This window comes from Schistocerca nitens, unplaced genomic scaffold (genome assembly GCF_023898315.1).
Source record: "Schistocerca nitens isolate TAMUIC-IGC-003100 unplaced genomic scaffold, iqSchNite1.1 HiC_scaffold_375, whole genome shotgun sequence".
NCBI classification, from domain to species: Eukaryota; Metazoa; Arthropoda; class Insecta; order Orthoptera; family Acrididae; genus Schistocerca; species Schistocerca nitens.
In genome coordinates, this window is record NW_026045909.1 from 6,864,292 (window position 1) to 6,887,741 (window position 23,450).

General features: G+C 38.8%; 1 protein-coding gene across 1 annotated transcript in view; it reads right to left on the minus strand.

Annotated features, from left to right (window-relative positions):
• Positions 1–417: 417 nt before the first annotated feature.
• Positions 418–23,450, minus strand: part of LOC126229559 (piggyBac transposable element-derived protein 4-like) — a 36,504-nt gene continuing 13,471 nt past the window's right edge. Inside the window, exons 2-3 of the mRNA XM_049942326.1 lie at positions 2,235–2,434; positions 418–2,043 (exon numbers count right to left, since the gene is read on the minus strand). Of these exons, the coding sequence (XP_049798283.1) occupies positions 950–1,711 (762 nt within the window). The 5' untranslated portion in view covers positions 1,712–2,043; positions 2,235–2,434 and the 3' untranslated portion in view covers positions 418–949. The remainder of the gene's footprint in view (positions 2,044–2,234; positions 2,435–23,450) is intronic.

Genomic DNA, 23,450 nt, shown 5'->3' on the forward strand with positions numbered 1-23,450 from the left:
GAACCAAACAAAGAAGGCAAATGTTGCTTTCATTCAGTTGTATCCAATATGACAAAACAAAAATGTCACATGTAAAACAAAAATTTGTATTTTTAACACTAGAACCACTGGAACTAGTACTATACTTAGAACTGCCGATGTGGTCAAAGTGACCACTTTCTTTGTAAATACATGCTGTGCTGTTTAATGTAAATATTAATGACCTTGATAACTATGTATCACTTTAATTATGTTTAATAACAGTATCATTGTATTTTACAACAACAATGGGAACATTATATTATTAATATTAAAGACCATAGTTCACAATATTTGTATGCAACCATACTAATTGTATTGCAGTAGTTTTAAAATTAATAGAAATTAATCTTACTGGAGAAACTAAGTACCCATTAATATATTAAGAGAAAGACCAATCATAAAATACGACCATGTATAGTACCTAATCCTATTTACAAGCATTACAAACTACTGTCTTTATTACTTTATATGTACATGTCCCACAAACATATCTCTTGCATTTACTGCAGACTTCATTTGCCTTGTTTCTGCATTTCCTCGTTTGGTATAGTTTTCTTACTTTCGCAGGAATTTCCACTTCTTCTCTGTCTTCATCACCATCGTCCTTTTCCTCCTTTTCTTTTTCATCCCTTGGCATCCTTTCCTGATTTCTGGTTTCCATATAGGCTCTAAGTAATTCTTCTGCTAGATTTAGGATGAAATTCCTCCTACTTATTTTGATCCCTGTTACTAGCTTGAAAATGATCCATGCATTGATGGCTGCTAAATCAAGGATATTGTGAAATACGTGTACAGGTCATCGACGAGTACCAGAGCGGACAGAATATTTCCTCGTCATCTGGTCCAAGACATCTACAGCAAATTTTGTGTGTGCATGGTGCTATACAGAAGAACATTTTTGTTCTTTTTCCCCTGGTAAACAGTCAGATTACCACCTTTCCTTTTCAAGAGAACAGACGTATAAAGAGGAGTTTTCATTTTTTTTTATAGTGTTCGGAATTTCTTTTCTTGCATGGTTGATAGTGCCGACAAGACTAGTTTTCTCTTTTACCAGTCTCTCCCCAAGTGTGACCGTAGTGAAAAAATTATCGGTAGTCACATTTTGCCCCTTATTGCGATATGGAGCTACCAACTTCATTACTACTTGTTCTGGAAGTTTCCCATTAGGTGCCCTCTGTTTGTTCTTTCCTACATAAGGGAACCCATTACAAAGATATTTTGTTTCTACATCCGCTAGAAGCCAGAATTTGATTCCGAATTTATCAGGCTTATTCGGCATATATTCCAAATATGGACACCTGGTTCTGCTGGGGAAAAGTTGTTTGTCCACAGTGACATTTGATCCAGGTATGTAATTCAACTGACAGTTTTCTATAAAATGGTTCCAAGTAGTTGATATAAGTGCAAATTTGTCACTTTTCAAACATTCCGACCGTGTATTTTTTTCATCAAAACACAGATATTTCAAAATTTTTCGAAACCTGTTTCTGCTCTTTGTGTCAGTGAAAAATGGGGCTCCCCACTTTTTCGACCACAACTCATCTACTTCAATACATCTGGCACCTAGTGCACCACGAACATATAATAAAGCAACAAATGCATCTAATTCTTCTAAATGCAAACTCCAGGAATCATTTCCAAGAAGCCGTTGTGCCTCTGCTTCTGTGCATTTCTTTATGTGTTTCAACATTGATTGATCAACAAAAAGGCGCCAGGCACTCGAAACATTATCATTTGAGATGTGCCGCTTTGCGTGCGGAGTAGGTCCCCGTGTTTCTTTCAATATATTCTGTTAACCTATCCTACCTGGAGTAGTAACACCGAAGTCTGCTACAGTCCACTCTGTGATCCCGTCCTTCCCTAGGAGTTTTGAGCCAGGTTCTGGAAGTGAACCCTCACTTCGTTCTCCTCTTCTACGTTGATTCTGTATTGGTCCACTTACAGAAGGTGCAGTTCTTTTTTTACCCAGGGTACGTCCTTCTCTAGCATTGTTCATATTACCACTTGGTCCTGGTTCAGCAACTGCATGAGGAAAGAGACAATTAGAAAACTACAACTCATTATAAAGATAACATACCACACAATAAAATAGCAGTAACAGAAGTAGCAGTAGAAGTGTCAGCTCTGTTATAATATTGATCATTATTCATATAGTAACAACAATAATAATAACAATAATAATAATAATAATAATATAAGTGAATGTAAATTACCTTCATCTTCAGTCTCGGAGCTGTCACTCTCCACATTAGCGACAGGTTGGTAATCTTCATCTGTAGAATCTTCCACAAGGTCCTCAACTTCAGGATCATTTTCAGCATCCGATTCATACAAAAGTGTGACAATTTCTTCATCTCAAAGTGGCCATGGCCGTGGTTTGTATCGCTGTGACATCTGAGCCATGTCTACTGCTCTGAGACCAGTACTCAAATAATCAGTCTTGTTTATGCGAAACCCAATAGCAAACAATAAATGACATATTGCATTGTTGAGCTTTTAAATTCAAACAATGTGAATAAACTTCAGTAACCAACATATTTAGTACATTGTTGACGAGTGCTAAGAATAAATCCGGGGAGTGACGCAGAACAGTCTTTAAATAATCTGTTTTCAAATATACATGTAATGTGGTCAAAGTGACCACTCGGCGGTTTTAAGTATAAGTGGTCATTCAAAGAAAACTAATGAAGATAAAATAAATATTGGACTATTTATATGATCTACATAAACATTTAGGAAAAGTCATTAACTCACAACAGCATAGATTAGAAATTGACCGAATAACAACATGTTAAAATATAAAAAGTGATCAAATTGGCCACTCGGCAGTCCTAGTGTTAATACAACTGTGAAGGCTGTCATATACCCAAGTGGAAGTTGGAAAGTAGGCTGTTACAGAGCTTCACAAACAGGAGTCTGTGACACATCATGAATTGTCAGAAAAAATAAGTTATGAGGGGCTGGGACACAAATTGAGAGAACAAGATGGAGCAGTCAAGAAGAAATCATTGGAATGGATTATCCAGGAAACAGGGAAGAGAGGCAGGCCTGTTTGTACATGGAAGAGGACAGTGTAAGGAGAGCTGAGAAGGCCTGGTCAGAATTCTACATCTACATCTATATCGTGCAAACCAAGGGGAGGTGAATGGCAGAGGTTACGTCGCGCTGTACCAGTAATTAGGGTTTCTTCCTGTTCCATTCAGGTATGCAGCATGGGAGGAATGATTGTGTGAATGCCTGTGTGTGAACAGTCATTATTCTAATCTAGTCATGATTCCTGTGTGATACGTAGGGGATTGTAGTATATCCCTAGAGCAATCATTTAAAGCCGGTTCTTGAAACTTCATTTATAGACTTTCTCCGGGTGGTTTAATATGTCTTCAAGAGGCTGCCATTTTGGTTCCTTCAGTATCTCTGTGACACTCTCCCGTGGATTAAACAAACCAGTCACCATTCATGCTGCCCTTCTATGTATACGCTCAATATCCCCTGTTAGTCCTATCCGGTACGGGTAGCACACACTTGAGCAGTATTCTAGGATGGATCGCACGAGTGGTTTGTAAGCAGTCTCATTTGTAGACTGATTGTACTTCCCCAGTATTCTGCAACAAACTACAGTCTACCACATGCTTTACCCATAACTGAACCTACATGATCATACCATTGCTACGAAGTGCTACACCCAGGTACTTGTATGAGTTGGCTGGTTCCAACAATGACTCATTGATATTATAGTCATAGGCTACTACGTTTTTTCATTTTGTGAAGAGCAAAATTTTACACTTCAGAACATTTAGAGCAAGTTGTCAATCTCCGCACCATGTTGAAATTTTATCAAGATCTAACTGAACATTTATGCAGCTTCTCTCAGATAGTACTTCATTATAAATAACTGCTTCATCTGCAAAAAGCTCGATTTTGCTATTAATATTGTCTGCAAGGTCATTAATATACAACAGGAACATCCAGGGTGCCAACAGACTTCTCTGGAGCACACCCAAAGTTACTTCTATGTCTGACAATGCCTCTCCATCCATGATAAGATGCTGTGTCCTCCCTACGAAAAAGTCCTCAATCCAGTCACAAATTTCACTTGATACTGCTTATGGTCATACTTTTGACAAAAAATGTAGGTGCAGTACTGAATCAAATGCTTTTTGGAAATCAAGAAACACTGCATTTACCTGGTTGCCATCGTCCAAAGCTTTCAGTATGTTATGTGAGAAGAGTGCAAGTTGGGTTTCACATGATCAATGTTTTCAAAAATCATACTGTTTGGCACTGAGGAGGTCATTCTGTTCAAGATACCTCATTATGTTTGAACTGAGAATATGTTCGTAGATTCTACAACAAATTGATGTCAAGGATATTGGACGGCAGTTTTGTGGATCACTTCTATGACCCTTCTTGTAGATGGGTGTGACCTGTGCCTTTTTCCAAGAACTGGGCATGGTTTTTTTGTTTGAGAGCTCTTTGTTAGATTATAGTGAGAAGAGGGACTGACTCAGCTGAAAATTCAGTATAGAATCTGACAGGGATTCCATCAGGGCCTGGAGCTTTAGTCAGTCTTGACAATTTCAGCTGTTTCTCATCACCAATGACACTAACACTTATATCATTCATCCTTTCAATGGTACAATGATTAAATTGGCACAATTCTCCTGGGTTTTCCTTTGTAAAGAAACATTTGAAAACGGAGTTAAGAGTTTCAGCTTTTGCTTTGCTTCCCTCAGTTTCAGTTCCTGTCTCATTCATTAGGGACTGGACACTAACTTGTGTGCCACTGACAGCCTATACATACAACCAAAATTTCTTTGGGTTTTGTGAAAAGTCATTTGACAATATTCTGCTACAGTAGTCATTGAAGGCATCACGGATTGAGCAAAATGGCCAGAAACAGAGGTGGATGGCAAGTTCTCCTGGATGCCATACAGCCTATAGGGGTCAAAGAAATTAGTCAAGTAAGTCACTTTGTGATAATCTTCCTCAAGATGAATGAAAGATATTTATAACCATAAATATTAGAAAAATCTGAAATGGTATTTTGATGATTTGGCTTGTTGTATGGATGGGACATGGATCCTACACAGGATGTGTAAAAGACTTATTTTGAGTGAAAGTCCAATCTGAATTATATTCTTTGCATAGCTCACTTAAAATGTAAAAGAAACACTGCAAGGACAGACAAACCCTAGTCAAATCTCTTGCTTGTCAACAGTACATAGAAAGTGCTTCCAACAAGCGTAAGGCAACATTGACTTTCATTAAATGAGAAAAATCTCATAACAATACATAGATGTAATCTGCTGCTTAGAAGAATTGAATGATTTCTTTCTAATTTCAGTTAATGAACTGAAGAACAAAATAAAACTAACAGATACATCTGCAAAAAGCTAACAGATACATCTGCACTAGATCCTTTCGATCCTGTGAGCTCTACAAATAATGTTTACAACTGGAAATATAGTTTAAAATGTTTTAACAAATTCTCAGACACAAAATGTATTGACTGTTATTGTTTCTCAAATAATGTAATAAATCTGGGGTGAACAGCTTGGTATGAGTGTGTATAGGACACAATATTTCGGCAATTGACCATGTTGCCATCATCAGGTGCGCTGATTATGGCAACGTGGTTGATTGCATTGTGTCCTATGCACACTTATACCAGGCTGTTCACCTGAGATTTATTTCGTCATAAAATACACCAGGAGAAATTGAAGAGTCACATCGTTTCTCAAATAATTTAATTAAAAATAATTTTTGATCTGTACATTTTATATACAGTAGTTTTTAATCAGGTGTTTTCAGATGCAATAGAAACTTGCTTCCAAAAGCTATAAAAACTTCTATACACAGTTTTTAAGTTTGATGAGCATATTCGACAGAACTACTGACCAGTTTCAGCTGCCCAATCTGAATTATATTCTTCACAACAGTCTTTAAGTGGTAACATCTTCACCCACATCTAAACTGTTCACATCACTGTGAAGCATATGACAGATGGTACTTCCCATTGTAGCAGTTATTAGACTTACTTCCCATTCCATTTGCATATGGAGTGCAGGAAGAATGATTGATTGAATACTTCATTGCACATAGGAATTTCTCTATGTCTAACGTTGTCCTCAAAACTGCTGAAGGAGGGATTTATAGACAGTTGTAGTATATTTCTAGATTCCTCATGTAAGCTGGTTCTAGAAACTTTGTAAGCTGACTTTCAGGGACATTCTATATCTATTTTACAAGTGTCTGCCAGTTCAGGTTTTTCCACATCTCTGTAACACTTTCCCTTGGGTCAAACAAATCTGTGAACGTTCGTACTGCTGAATATGCTCAATATCCCCTGATGGTCCTCTTTGGTATGGGCCCACACACTTGAGCAGTATTCTTAGGTGGTTAATATATATGTTTTGTAAGTACCCTCCATTGTAGACTGTATTTTCCCATTGTCCTACCAATGAAATGAAGTCTGCCACCTCCCTGCTTTACCTACAAGTGAGCCTATGTGATCATTCCATGTGATATCTCTGCACATTTCTACACCCAGGTGATTGTATGAGTTGACTGATTCTAATTGTGGTTCATTATTTCTACACCCAGGTGATTGTATGAGTTGACTGATTCTAACTGTGGTTCATTGATATTGTAGTCATAGGATATCCAGTTAGTTATATCATTCCGTTGGCATAGAGTGATCATTTGCTTCAACAGAAGGCAGAGGTTCTTACTAATAGACTGTATTTTAGGCCTGAAAATAACTTCAGTATAGGGGAACATAACATGTAGAGAGCTACCGGAACCAGTACTGGGCCCAATTTTTTTTCTGATCTATATGAATTATCTTTAATGACTTCAATGGTCAGTTCAGAAACGTATGACACAAGCGTACTAGCCAAGGACCCAAACGCAGTCCTAGCACACACAGCTTGATGATAACTGAACAGGTCTACAAGTGTTTCACAGCTAATGGTTTAAGTCTCAATTTTTCAAAGTTGTATTTTATAAAATTTCAAGAAAACAATAATGACCTTTAGCACAAGAAGTAGACATTAATGGCCGTATTCTGAATGAATCACAGTGTGTAAAATTCCTTGTTTCCAGCTGGATAACAAGAGATAATGGAGTCAACATGCAAATAAACTTAGCAACAGCCTCAGTTCAGAGTGTTATGCCATTAAAAATATCTCCCATTGTGTTGGCCTAAAGGCAAGAGCATTAGATTATATTGCTTATTTTCAGCCTCTGTTTCCTTAACGGCATTCTCTGCTGGCCACTGCATCTAATGTAAATAAAATGTTTGTTCAGCAGAAGTGTCTTGTAAAAATATTGTGTAAAGTAGATAACTGTACATCTTGCAGAAGCATTTTTAAGGATCTTGGAATTCTTACACGCAGTACCCAATACATATACCCCTGAACAGTTTTTATAGCTGATAATAAAAATCTATTTCAACTTACTTGTGATTCACACAGTCGCAATACAAGACATAAAAATAATTTTCATGTGGACTTTACCTCCTTATCCAGGGCTCAGAATGGAGTTTCCTTTCTTTGGTGGTGCTATATTCAATAAGTTCTCACCTAACATAAAGTGAGAAATTGGGAATCCATACCAATTCAAAATAAAATTAAAAATATACCTAATTAGCCACTCTTTCTCCAAATTATCTCGATATCTAAAGTCAGGCTTTGTAAAGTTCTGTTAGCAACATGGCAAATACCAGTGCTTGTTATAAAACAATATTTTTATTTTATTTACACACTGAGGTGATAAAAGTCATGGGATACTTTCTAATATCATGTCAGACCTCCTTTGTCCAGCGTAGTGCAGCTACTTGACATGGCATGAAGTCAACAAGTCATTGGAGGTCCCCTGCAGAAATATTTAGTCATGCTGCCTCTACAGCCATTCGTAGTACCGAAAGTGTTGTCAGTGCAGGATGTTGTGTACAAACTGACATCTTGATTATGCCCCATACATGTTCAGTGGGATTCATGTCGGGCAATATGGATGGCCAAATCATTTGCTCAAATTATCCAGAATGTTCTTCAAACCAATTGCAAACAATTGTAGCCTGGTGACATGGTGAAATGTCATCCAGAAAATATTCCATTGTTCTTTGCAGACATGAAGTTCATGAATGGTAGCAAATGGTTTCCAAATAGCTGAATGATTCAGTTGGGTGAGAGGACTCAGTCCATTCCACATAAACACTGCCCACCCCATTATGGAGCCACTACCAGCTTGCACAGTGCCTTGTTGACAACTTGGGTACATGGCTTTGTGGGGTCTGTGCTGCAATCAAACCATACTATCAGCTCTTACCATCTGATATTGGGTCTCTGACCAGGCCATGGTTTTCCAGTTGTCTAGACTCCAACTGATATGGTTGTAAATCTAGGAGAGGCACTGTAGCCAATGTCATGTTCTTAGCAAAGGCACTTGCATCGGTCATCTGCTGCTGTAGACCATTAATGCCGTATTTTGCCACCCTGTCCCAACAGATACATTCATCATACAACCTACTTTGATTTCTGTGGCTGTTTCATGCAGTGTTGCTTGTCTGTCAGCACTAACAGCTCTACACAAACACCACCGCTTACATTGTCCATAGTGAGGGCTAATGCCTGAAATTTGATGTTCTCAGCACACTCTTGACATTATGGATTTCGGAAGTTTTTGTATACCTTGTGTACGCAATACTCCTGCCATCTGTATATATACGCATATTGCTATCCCATGACTTGTATGTCCTCAGTGTATACATTCCATTGATCCTCATTTGCATGTGAGATCCTAGGATGTGGAACATGTGAAAGAATATATAAATGTAAATTACACAGAACATGTAACAAGAGAAAGTACAGTTAATTTAGAAAACAGCTGCAAGAAGTATAAAATTGTAAAACTAGAACAAAAACAGAAGCAAAACTGAAAAAAAAGACATCATACAATGATCAGTACATGTTTCACAACAAAATGTAACAAATAAACAATAAAGATGCATGCATAAAAATTCTTTGTATCTCTGCTAACAATTCATCTAATGAATAAAAAGTTTTACCAAGTAAATACATATTTATTTTATTTTTAAATAAATAATATTTGGCAATGTATTAAATAATGTGATATTGGAATATTGTGCACCTTTCTGTACCTGAGTTAGATATTTAAAAATACAGTGGAGGTCAGCCATTCTTGGATTGTGATCACAGAACATGGCATTCACTTCATAGTGCACAGGAGTGTCAACTGTGAAGCTCATACTGGAATAAGTATTATGGGAAGTGGTGGCAAGTATCCCAAGTTTCTTAAAAAGATTATGACAGCATATTCTTGGAGGAACTCTGCACATAATTTGGACAACTATTTTCCGCAGAAAGAAAATTTTCTTTGAAGATAATTCCAGAGCACATATAGAGTGGAAGTGCCCAAAGTTAGTGGACACTGTTACAGTCATGTATGCAAAATGTGAGATTTCCTTATGGCAGAAGTACCCGTGAACAAACTTTTTATGGTCTGGAAGACCTGATGTTGCCAACTAACCTTGCTATCTATGTAAAGGCCTAAGAATTTGTTGCAGTATACCCTTTGTATCTGCTGACTGTCATGCGTAATAGTTATCTCCTGAGCAATTTGTGGCCAGAGCTGAACTGGATATAATTGGTTTTCCTAAGGTTTCTTGACAGTCAGTTTACTTTGGAAAGTGCGAATGTACTTTAAATAGGACTCATCATTCACATACGTAAAACATATTTTCTTTGAAAAATTATGTTGCAGTCAAGTAAATGTTAAACTACTAATAGCAGTCACTTACTAATTTACTCAATTAAATATAGATGGCACAAGCCTTACTAGCATTAAGTAGTGTAGTGATAATTTATCATTAATACATTAGACAGCTTAAGATTCTACTATGTCTTTGTCTTACGTAAATGTATACCTTGGCTTGTATCCCTGAAAATTCTCATTCTTGATGGGATCTGCAGAACATGATGAATTAATGAATGGATACTAGTTCAGAATTTATCAAATTGTATCCTGTCTAGAGACTTAATACTAAAAAAAATAACAGAGAAGCACAGAAAAACTATTTACTAGAAGTGGGGGTTTCTAAAGCCTATTACCCAATAACAGTCCACAGTTCTTTTCAGAGAGATTTTTACGTACTGATATACATTCATCCATCCACATCCACCTACAAACTCCACACAGAACACGGCACAAGGTATGTTGTATCATTAATACTCATTCCCTTTCCTACACCACCTGCAAACAGAGTAAGGCAACAATGATTGTTTTATGCCTCCTAATGAACCCTAATTTCTCTTATCTTTCCTTCAAAGTTCTTGTACAAAATGCTTGTTGGTGGCAGTCAATTAAAAATGCCAGTTCACTAATTTTTTTCAATAGTGTTTCAAGAAAAGAACATTGTGTCCCCTCCAGGGATTCCCATTTGAGTCCACAAAGCATGTCTGTAATACACAATGTTGACTGAACCTGCCAGTAACAAATCTAGCGCCATCCCTCTGAATTGTTTCTCTTGTGTCTTCCATTAACCTGACCTGGTGGAAATCCCAAACACTCCATCAGTACTGAAGAAAGTGTTGTATAGTATTCTATATGTGACCTCCTATAAAGATCAGCTATACTTTCCAAAAATTCTCCCAGTAAATCAAAATTACCGTTCATCATACCTACTACCAACCTTACATGCTCATTCCATTTTATACCACTTTGCAACATTACACTTGCACATTTAATCATCATGACTGTGTCAAGCAGTATACCACCAATACTCAATTGTTGCAAGGTTGTTTTTCCTACTCATCTGGATTAACTTACATTTTTCTACATTTAGAAGAGCAAGCTGCTATTCATCACACCAAATAGAAATTCTCTCTAACTCACCCCGCATCCTTCTATGTCACACAATGATGACACTTTCCTGTACACTTATGTGTCATCAACAAACAAACAGTTGCAGATTACTACTCATCCTATCCCTCAAGTAATTTATGTATGTAAAGAACAAGAGCAGCCCTATGACGCTTTCCTGGGGCACTCCTGATGGTACTCTTGTCCCTGATAAACACTTCCCCAGATCAATGTACTGGGTTCTATCAGTTAAGAAGTCTTTGAGCAATACAAGTACTGGGAACATATTCTGTATGCTCTGACATTCATTAACAGTCTGCAGTAGGGCACTGTAACAAACACTTTCCATAAATCTGTGAATATGGAAAGCTTTCCTGTCCAAAGGGAATTTATTGCATTTGAATTTATAATATACTCAAGAATTATGCTGGTTTGATTCAGCTCTCCATGCTACTCTACCCTGTACAAGCTTCTTTATCTCCAAATAGCTAAGGCAACTTACATTCTTCTGAATCTGCTTACTATATCCATCTCTTGTTCTCCCCCACAATGTTTAATTCCTCACACTTCCCTCCATTAGGTTGGTGATTCCTTGGTGCCTCATAATGCATCTTATCAACCAATCCCTTCTTTTGGTCAAGTTATGCTACAAATTTCTTTTCTCCCCAATTCTATTCAGTGCTTCCTTATTGGTTACATGATTTACCCATCAAATCTTCAGCATTCTTCTCTAGATTAGATTAGATTAATACTAGTTCCATGGATCATGAATACGATATTTCGTAATGATGTGGAATGAGTCGAAAGCACCACATTTCAAAAGCTTGTATTCTCTTCTTGTCTGTACTGTTTCTTGTCCACATTTCCCCTGCATATGAGGCTACACTCCAGAGAAATATCTTCCAAAAAGACTTCCTTACACAGATCTATCTATATTCAGTGTTATCAAGTTTCTCTGCTTCAGAAACACTTTTCTTCCCATTGTGCCAATCTAAATTCATATTCTCTTTATGTCAGCCATCATTAGTTATTTTGAAACTTCCTGGCATATTAAAACTGTGTGGCAGACTGAGACTCAAACTCTGGACCTTTGCCTTTCGCGGGCAAGTGATGTAGCGACTGAGCTACCCAAGTACGACTCACAACCTGTCCTCATTTCAGGTCTGCCAGTACCTCGCCTCCTACCCTCCAGGCTTCACAGAAGCTCTTCTGTAAACCTTGCAGAAGTAGCACTCCTGAAAGAGAGGATATTTCAGAGACATGGCTTTGCCACAGCCTGGGGGATGCTTCCAGAATGATCATTCTAAGATCAATTATTTTACTAAGCAAATACCAAAACTCATCTACTAGCTTTAGTGTCTCATTCCCTAATCTAGTTCCCCCAGCAATGGCTGATTTAATTTGACTACATTCCATTATGCTTGGTATTAGTCTGTCATTTTGAGGCTCCATTCATATACTCTTATATTCAGGATTTGCCTGTGCTTTCTTCCAGTCACTTCAGACTGTGTGCTGGGTGAGAGATTTGCAATAAATGCAAGCTAAGTAAGGGGCCAATGCCGAAGTGTACTCTCTGTAAGAGTGAAGTGAGATTCCATTCACATCTTGCAGCTTATTTGTTTACAACTCTTTTAGATGCTTCTCAATGCCATGGAGCCTGTTTCTTTGTTCTCCATACAACAGTTTGTGCTATGGTCAAATGATGGTATACCTATACTATCCTCCATGTGAATGATTTTTTAAACATGAATTTAAAACTTCAGCTTTCCTTTTGCTGTCTTCTATTCACACACAAGACTCTTCCACAAGATTCTTCAATTAGGGTGTGGATAGAAACCTTTTACCTACTTAGTGATTTTATGTAAGCCAGAATTTTCTGAGGTTCAAGATCTTCCACTAACATTTGGTGGTGGAAGTTGTTGTATGCTATGCGCATCAATCTTTATAGACACTCAGATGTCTACTAACTTTTACATGTCAACATTTCTGCTTCCTTTTTTGAACTGACAGTGCAACAATCTCTGCTTCCTCAGCATTATCTGAATTTTGTTATCAAACTCAATAGGTCTTTTCCAACCTTAGTGCACTTACAGTGGGAAATTTACCATCAGTTTAAACTTTACCCATAATACATATACATTAATCATATTTGAACCATATAATAATAATAATAACAATAATAATAATGTCATATGACTCAAAGGCCAGGAGCATGTCTTTCAAGTGGATGTTTCTGAGTCAACAGTGTGAGGTGTTCCCAGGTGACCCAAATACTAATTGGGCCTGACGTTGCTTGATTCAATGATTGAGCGAGAACCAATGCATGCAACGTGGCAAGGCCATTAGCATATTTGAAGTAAATGATGTCCATTTACTGTCTAAGTAGAATACTAACAACTGCTAATCTGCTCTTTCAAGCATGAAAAACTTCCTAGCTCTCTTGCTGGATTTATTAACTTTATTAACTATCATTGCTGTGATGACATGGCAAATAATATGATGACACTGTCAATAAGGTAGATGCAAGGTCTAGAATATTGCCATTGCATGTGCATTGTTGAAATAGCTGCTCAAGACAGTTTTTGGAAAATGTGTTCAGAAATACTCAAGACTGACTGTCCATACCATCTGCAATGAATCCATGGACACCCCACTCCACACTCGGTAGATTAAAGTCCTCTCCAAGTAATATTCCATGATCAGGGTACTTCCACACAACTGATCATAGACTTTTTTGAATGATTCTATAACCACTATTGGAGAATCAAGTGACTAGGGGAAACATCTGATGGTTAAATTGAGTTCATTTTGGCTGATTATTGAAATCCAAATAACTTCACAGTCAGGCTCAGGTTTGATGTCAATTGCAATTGATTGTCAATTGCAATGGACACTCCCCCACCTATGGCATCTGGCTTGTCTTTTCACTATATGTCCCATGTCTGATTAAACATTTTGGAGCTTTCTCCTTCATGTTTGGTCCAGCTTTCAGTTCCAAGTATAATTTGAGTGCAACTGCTTTCCTGAAGTGTGGTAAATTTGCTTTGGCAATTTATTGTTAAGATTTTGACATTCAAAGTGTCTTTACTTTGTACATGAGCTGATTTCACTCTCTTCATATTGGCTGGGGAGCATTCATCAGAGGACTCAAACTATCAGCTAACCCAAAAAATCCCCATGTCCCCTCCAGAAGTAACTTGAACCCAAGTAGGCTGCTTCCTCTATGTAGTGCACCCCTGACTTGTCAGGGAGAGTCCTACAATTCTCGAACTCACAATGCAGGTCCAGAAATGTGCAACTAAGACTGTCACAAAATCAATGGACCCTGTGGTTGAAACTCTGTGCTCAGCTTGAAACCAAAGAACTCCGATCAGTTCTGGGTGTGATACTGAAAATTGTGAACTCTGCACTTAAAATTTATATTATTAATTATGCATTTCTGTGCTGTTTCCTATGTTTATCTCTGGATTCATTTATATGAAATAATAATCAAAATTACTAATGTAATGGAAACTAGTAGAAAGTCATTTGTTAAGAAAAATAGTAAACCCTTTGGAATATTGTTATGTCCACTTTGTGTGGGAGTTGTAAGCATGCCTCTGATGTGATTGGACGTATTTTTGTGTGAACACTGTAATTTTGGCTTTGTTAATGTGAAAAATCAAAATATTGCATGATATACTAAACTGTGAGAAAATATATTTATGTAAAAAAAGTGCTGCAACAACAATCTTCAGATTTATTTAGTTCATACCAACTGTGAGGACCTGATGTGACATTTTCAGTTTCAAGGATCAGACCCATAGACAAGAAGAACTGGAGCCAACTCGACATGACAAGCTATGTAAACTAGAAAGTTTATTGTAATCTTCGTTCCTCTCAAATTTTCGTAAAAGATTTTGCTTATCAATTACTTGAACTGGACATTGTATAAAGTGGACAATAGATGGAAGTAGAATGGAGGGGTGAGATTACACTTCACAAGTTGGTTCCCTTAACTATCCGCCTGAAGTAATTGTCAGACAAGACATTCAGAATAGTGTCACATGAATCCCTGTCTCTGGCACCAGTTTTGATAGCATGACACTCTCAATCTATGCCTGGCAAGCTGAAGTCACCCTCCCATTGCAACCTCTTGATCAGGAAAATTGTTACTGATGTTATGCAAGTTCTCTCTGAAGCACCCTACCACTTCAGTTCCCAACCCAGGTGGTCTATAAAAGAATCGGATTACTACTTCTCACCAAAGAGATGTGACCTCAAACACCATGACCAGCAATTAGAATTTGTAGTATTTCTCTTTGTGTTCATTGGTGATGTGCTGGATTTAAGCTTCAGTGCATCCCCATGAATAACTTTTGCTCATCCCTTCTGCACTTTGTGGCACGCTTAGTGTACGGGCACTGGATTGTGGAACTTTCAATTTACTGTGATGTTTTTAGGTCTACAGCCTTCAGGTATTATTATTATTCTTTCAATATTCCAGAAGTGACTTGTCTTCATTTATTGTGTTCCAGACTAACTCCAATCGGAGGAGATTGTTCATATGATTTGCAATAAACTTCATATTTATCTTATACGTGGATATTTTTCCTGTACCTTCTGCAGATATATCAGTAACCTATCCACAAATGAGGCCTAATATATTGCCTCTAGCCATTCAGTACAATAAAGTACTTGGATAAAGAGTTGACTCCACGATTTGGCTTTGTTCAGCAGCCTCAAAACAGCTTTCAATATCAACATTTTGGGAACTGTGAAGCTTATTAAAAACCAACAGTTTCACTAGAGAAATAAGCACAGTAATGTATTACCATTTTCAGCATGACAAGTACAACAAGCATGAATTTACACGGGAAAATATTCCATCCAAGGATCACCAAACTGACATACTAACAAAGCCAAAGATGACACTTGAGACTCATGTCCTACTGTTGCCTAACGCCAGAGAGGGTGGAGTTCTAGACAGGCAATGATAAGTTTTTAGGGGGTTTGAAACATAAAAAGAAAGATAAATTTCACCATAGCTGACACATTCATCCAGGGAGAATGAACAACTGCATTATTTCAAACAATTCCCATTTACTTTTCAGTCTACCAGAAAGTAAATGAGTATTATTTTGAAGGACAAATTTATTTTTGTGTTAACTTAGTAATGACATTCTCACTTATTTTACCTTTCAGTAACAATTACTTTGTAGTTGGAATACTAAAAATGTCATTTCATCATGCCTGACATTATTATTTGCCAACCCACTAGTCACAGTTTGAACAAATGATGTTCCAAGCTGTTTTTACTTTATTCTTGGAATGTCTTATTTTTTGAGAATGGTATACATGTTTTTTAATAAAAGTCTGGACGATTTTACAGTTCTGGTGGTAATGGAGCTTCTGTTCTTGGCTACCTCTTGTTCTCACAGTTTGGGAGACCTCTCTCTTCCCAGCACAACATACTTTAACCACAGGAGTTGCCTTTGTTGAATTTTATCCTTGGTTTTTTATCCTTGTTTTTTTTTTCCAAAGTGCTATACTACAAGAAAGAAAAATTTTTCTGCTTTATAAATCTGTTCTCAGTGTTCTTCCCATAATTACTCTCCAACACCATGATTCAGTTAGTTGTTTATGATTCTATGATACAATTCTTTCTTTCTATGTTCGTTTTCTTGTCTGCCAGTATTCAGTGAAGTAGTCTCAGTGACACTTTCAATGCTTACAGTAACTTGTAAACTTAATAGATTTGGTAGTGAAAATCCATATAAAAAAACAACATAGATCATTTTTATCTATCATTTTCATTTTTTGTAGCTTGTAGTTTTTGTAGTGTAGCTTCAGGCTGCCTGCAGCACCACAGTTTTGTAGTTTTGAATATCATTACATAATCACCCACATCCACATTTCCTTGTCAGGTGCCAACAACTGTTTGTGAACCACTGGGAGAGTAGAACCTTCATTTGTTTCTACCATATTGTAGTAAACCAGTGATGGGTTCCATGTTCACTAGCAGCTTGCATTTGTGTTTTTAATGAGTTAGATAGTGCGAAACCCTGTTTAAAAGCTAGCAGGGTTTGTGTTTACCCTTTTTGTACCTACACTTTTCATTAGGATTTTAGCAGTGGGTTTGACAGGGAGTCTGCATACTGTTTGCAGATACAGGAGGAGATCGCTGCACTTCACAAACAGCTGCTGATGCTGCTGGCCTCGGTCAGCAGTCTGCAGGTTGCTGCCTTGGGGTTTGGTGGCAATGGAGAAACTGCTGTGATACATGGGACACTTCAGGTGTCACTTGTTTTGCTTATGGGTTCTGCTGCCAAGGTACCTTCCATTTTAACTGATGCGAGGCAGCCATGCTCACCACAGGTGGGAGTAGCAAGTTGCAATGCATCTGCATTGCTCTAGGCAGAGAGGCAATGTGGTGACCAAACCATCTCACTTCATCCATTCAACCTGTGAGTCGATGACAAGTGCGTGCTCCTTCAGCAGAGTCCAAGAAAGCACACAGGGAGGCAGGGGTTGATAGTTACTGCGAGCTCTAATGTTAGGTGAGTTCTGGGACCTCTTAGGATAATAGCCTCCAGGACTGGAAAGAAGTCCAGTCTACACTCATTTTGTCTGCCACGGAAGGAGGGCCTCAGCAAAGGTGTAGAAGAGGTGCTATCAAGGGTGTAATCCTCTTCGGGTTGTGACTCATGTAGGCATGAACAATTGCTGTTGCTTGGGTTTGAGGCCAATTCGTAATTTAAAATGTTTCTAAAAAAAATATTTTAACTGTACATTTAGAACTAGTAAATTATAAAGTAATTCCTTTTCATAAATTTTAGCTTGAAATGTAAGACACTGTATATAAAATTATACAAAACTTTTCAGAAAAGCAACTGAGATAATAGTGACCTGTCCAAAATTTGAAAAATAATACTGGTATCAGCAACTACTGTTGAGGAATAGTAATGCTAGAGGAAGATGTCCCATTACAACATCCCCCTCACATAATATGGAAATAATGTGTTTACAATATTTTACGACCTACTATGAGGTTTGCCAAACGGTGTACAAAATGATGCCAAAAGATAGAATACAGATGTATAGAAGTGTCTGATACATAATATATTATTGAAAACACTATACAAGTCATAATCTATACATATATGAAGACATGGTATTCAGATTTTCAGATCTTTGGAACATTCTGTCCCAAGACAAATGATACGAAGTCAAAACTACAACACTAAACTATAGAAATAAGTGCAGGGGCAATGTAAACTACTAGTATTACAAATTGCAGGTTTACATCTATAAAGTCACACCTTCAAAATCATCAAAAGAGAAGAAAAAATTCAGAGCCTGAGTTTAAGATGAGTGAGCTGACTCAAAACACTCACTACGGGTAGTGACCAAAAGAATATATTCAATCACAGGTAGGAGTATAGCACAAAATCAATCAACCACATAAACCAGAGTATTGTAGTTGGTGGGTGCCATATTAAAACGTGGAGAGAACTTTCCAAATGATATATTCGTATCCACTACAGAGCTTTGTTCACCTTGGTCCACGTCACAGGCCCCGCATTGCTGAGGGCACTGCCCCAGCGACCTGTGCAATGTAACGCTGTGTCATGCCGGCCATGTTCGCCAGCTGTAGAGTTCCAATTGTGTCAGCGGCCACCATCCCCGTTGCCTCCACGCTGCTCCGCAGGGAGCCTTAGGCTGGCCCCACTGCTGCTTCTTCCTCAGATGGTGTAGCTGGAAAAGCGGAGGCAATGACCGCTCGTTATCCGGCGTCAGAATCTGCGGCCCCTCACCACAAAAGTCTCTGGCGTGTGTTGGGAGCTGAGACGACTGTCCGCGGTAGCGAGTCAAAGAGTGGCCCACCCTGGCTGACTGCAGACTCCGAGTCGACCTCAGAGGATCAAACCAACAACCAGCCGTGAACTGGGACACTTTGCCCCATCTGTTGCTGCGTGTAGCCCGGCAGTGTGACACGTGCCGCCGTCCAGGAGAGCTGCCACACTTGAATGAATCTCATTAGAAAATGACACCTATTTATACTTGGCTGCGCGCCTGTGTTTTGCTAATGCATCACTCCGAGTCACGTACACCCCACACCCCAGTGGCACCAGTGGGCCCCTTCTGCCTATAGCTTGCGACATGTGAAGCGCAGCGTTTACTCTTTTCAGCAGTTTGATGGCCCCTGTGGCCTCCATTCCATTTCACAACCCCTGGTCAGCATAACTTACTGCAATCCAGCCCACACCTGGCTGTAACTTGTGCTCAGAATATCGCACAACACTAACATTCCCTATCCTAAACAGTGGTGCCACTACATTATTCCCTTCTTCAGCAAGACCTGGTCCCCGGGTCGCCCTTTAACTAACTCTTAAACTTGTTTGGATTGGCACTTATGACATACTTACTTACTACTAGGAAACTTAAATGAGGTCTAGTGCCCTTTTAAAACCATGACATAAAACAAAACGTAAAAATTCCTTACTGGACGACCACTGCTTGACCAACCCCTTACCTACTAGTCTCACGCCCTCAGTATCCAACCCACTGGGACTTGAACTACCCTCAGATCCCTCTAGGAATTGGCTCTCCACCTGATCAGAAAGAAAACAACACATAACAAAGTTAAGGCTGCGATGACGCTTGGCACATAAGTGCTCAAAATGATCGTTATTTGCCATTGCCTATCCCTATACTGCATGACATGTTGAACAAGCTGTTCGGCTGGTATGCACACCTCTTGCTCTATAACAAACTGGTTTATGGATCTCAACAGACCTTGCTCCAGAGTTTGATTTAACAAGGTCAGATTCTGCCTTGGTAAAAACTCTGGCCAGTACATCTGTGGCTGCGTAACATTGAATTGTGTGACTCCTGAAACTGACGCTGGCAGATGGAAGGTTGGTCCTATTATGTTACACTTACTTCCATTGATTAAAATTCCATTTCCTTCGAGCTCTACATGTTTCGCTTCCGAAAACACTCCTTGCTCAAAACAACTTGCTACTACTATCAAATTCTCGTAGGTGGAGAAGGTCCAATGCATCCCGACTCGTTGCAAGTTCAATTTTGGTTCCATGATGGCCCTTGGACAGTCTATTCCTTTCCCCCCTGGCTAAAAATAACTGCATGGTGCACATGTCCCATATTTGTAGCTTCAAAGATTTTCATCCAACATTCACTATTTTTGATCCAAACTAAACACTGATTGTGTGACTACTTTCATCCCTAAATTTACCTTATATAAACATGACTTTTCTGACCCAGCACTGTCAATAACTAAAAATTTAAACAGGAAATCGTACAACTCTGACATCATTCAACACATATTTATTATGGCTTTGCCGCAGAATTTACTCCTTGCATTTATCTCTCCAGAACTGCGTTTGATTTCTCCTCCAACAACACTCCACATACGTCAGATGCTACACTTCCATTTTCAGTGACCTGAGGACAGGGATCACCATCACTCTTCCTCCCTCTTCAAAAAGACTGCTGCCCCTAGCAGACTCACAATACTCAAAAATACATATAAAATACTATACCTAATTAATCTACACAAACCCAATGATACAAGACACAAAAACAAAAAAAACTACAAATACTGTACCACTTTATAGATCGCAAAGCATATGGTACATCATGCGGTACTCTATCTTCCTGGTTTTCTCTGCACTTAGCATCTCTCTTCACTCTCTCTTTCTTCCTCTTTCCTTCCTGGGACACCCCTGGAATCACATCCGGGCAACCTTTAACTGGCCGTAATTGCCCAACTTGTACTATCGTCATTCTAGTTGGCAGCTGAAGCTTAACATTAACAGGAGATGTGGTTTTAACAACTTGGTATGGCCCTTGATACCTCATGAGGAATTTCTTCATTTCTTCATTTTCCCTTTTTGCATATAGGGGCTGGACAGCATTACCCAATGTCCCACTTTATACTGTGGCAAACTTCCTTTCCTCTTCACTGCATCTTCCTGCCTTACCAAAGCCTTTGTATTCGCCTTTTGTACTTGTATCCAAACATCCCGAATTGTTCTCGCGAATTGCCGTACAGATTCACCAGTCCTCCCTTTCTGTAGCTTCACTAAATCAAACGGTGATGGCATTTTTCGCCTGTATGTTACCTCGTATGGAGACAAACTGGTGTTTGTCTGGACTTTTGCTTTGTATGCACATACAATTTGCTTCAAATACTCGTCCCACTGATGATGATGCAAATGCACATAAAAAACTCAGCATCTTCCTGATTGTTCTGTGTACCCATTCTGTCCTTCCGTTGGCCTGTGGATGCAATGCACTTGTCCTCAACTTCTTTACTTTCAACAATTTACACAGCTCCTTCATTAAATCTGACATGAAGTTGGTCCCTTGGTCAGTAATTATTGTCTCTGGTACACCAAACTTCAAAATCCAGTTATTTATTAACGCTTGCGCAACCATTGCTGCCTGTTGATTTGGCATAGCCACCATCTCCACATACCTTTAAAAATGGTCTATTATTGTCAGAATGAATCTGTTCCCTGATGGTGTTCGTCTAAAAGGTCCTAAGACATCAATCCCCAGGAAAGAGAATGGACATGTTGCTTCCGGTAATTATTGTAGCTGTATCTGTTTACGACTCAAATCTGCTCTCTGCGCACATGGTATACAATTCTTGACATACTGATCCACATCTCCTTTCCTATCTCTCCACCAATGCCTCTCTGTCACTCTCCTATTCGTCACTCTACACCCTCCATGACCAGATAACACATGATCATGTGCTTTCTTTAAAACCTCATCCCTCAGCTTCACTGGCACTACTAACCTTGGCCCTAACTTAATTTCCCTGCACAGAAGACCATCGTACAAATTAAACTGTGGCTGTATCCGATACAATTTACAATTGTTGTCTGTGTCCTGTAATTTTTGCCATACTGCTAGGTCACAACCTATAACTTCTACTTTTGCCACCTTCCTGTTTAGTGCATCTGCATTACCATGCTTCTTCCCAGGCTTGTGCACCACCTTGTAGTCGAATTCAATAAGCCTCACAGCCCATCGAGCGAGTCTAGTAGATGGATCCTTCAACCCCAACAATCACTTCAATGCAGCATGATCTGTCACTATCCGAAATCTTCTCCCTTATAAATAACATTTAAAATATGTGATTCCATATATTACACTAAGCATCTCCCTCTCTGTTGTTGAGTAATTCTTCTCCACTGTATTCGACTGCCTAGACGCATAGGCTACAGGATGTTCTTTCCCATCAATTTCCTGACTAAGAACACACCCCAATGCTTGATTTGATGCATCGCATGCTAGTATAAACTCCTTTTCAAAATCTGGAAACACAAGAAATGGACTTGATGTTAACACTTCTTTCAGTTTGTCAAACACTTTCTGACACTCTTCTGTCCACTCAAATTTCACACACTTCCGTAACAATCGCTTCAATGGCTGTGCTGAATCTGTAAATCCCTTCACAAACTTTCGATAGAAATTGCAAAGTCCAATGAATGTGACTGCACTTCCTTAACTGTTTTCAGCTTCCGAAAATCCCTTACAGCCTGTACCAACCTCGGATCTGTTCACACTCCATCCTTACTGATAATATGACCCAAATATTTTACTTCTTCTAATGCGAAATGACACTTCTCCAGGCTCAATGTCAAACGAGCTGCTCTTAACCTCATAAAGACTTCCCTTAACCACTGTCTATGTTGATCCATACTACTTGAAAACACTGTAATATCATCCAAATAGACAAGACACTGCCGTGGTTTCAAACCCCTCAAGACACTGTCTAGCAACCTCTGAAACGCTGCCGGAGCGTTTTTCAAACTGAATGGCGTTCTAATGTACTGGTAATGGCCTCCAGGTGTAGAGAAAGCAGTTTTTGGACGATTCTCTGGAGCCACCTCTAACTGATGATAACCACTTGTCAGATCCATTGTAGAAAAGTACTGGCACTGTCCTAAGTAAGTCTCTGATATGTTTGGAATGGGGTATGCATCTGTTACTGTCTTATTATTGAGGTATCGGTAGTCACAACAGAACCTGCACTTCTTAGTTCCATCTGCAGATTTTTTAGGCACAATGGCAATGCCTGCTCCCCAGCAACTATTACTATGCTCTATAATACCATCCTCAAGCTGCTGATCAATGATATCCTCCACAGTCAGCTGCAAATACCTTGGTATTCTGTATGGTTTACGGTAAACAGGTGCTCCATTCCCTCTTGGTATCCTATGTTGAACTATTGGAGTTGCTGGTACCGGCCCTTGTGGAAAGAACGAATCCTTAAATTCCCACAATAATTCTTCCATCTGCTCCCTTTCTTCTCCTTTCAAATGCTTAATTTTGTCACACAATGCAGTTCTATCGGCTGTTAGATGGGGCAAACACCAGTCTTCATCATCTGGCACATCCAAATTTGCTACTAAAACTCCTTTCCTCAAATACGCATCTACAGCGCTAAAATTATCCACATTCATGGGAACTAATCACTTGCTGTTCTCCTCCTGTACATGTACAACACTACATTTCACAAAACAACTCAG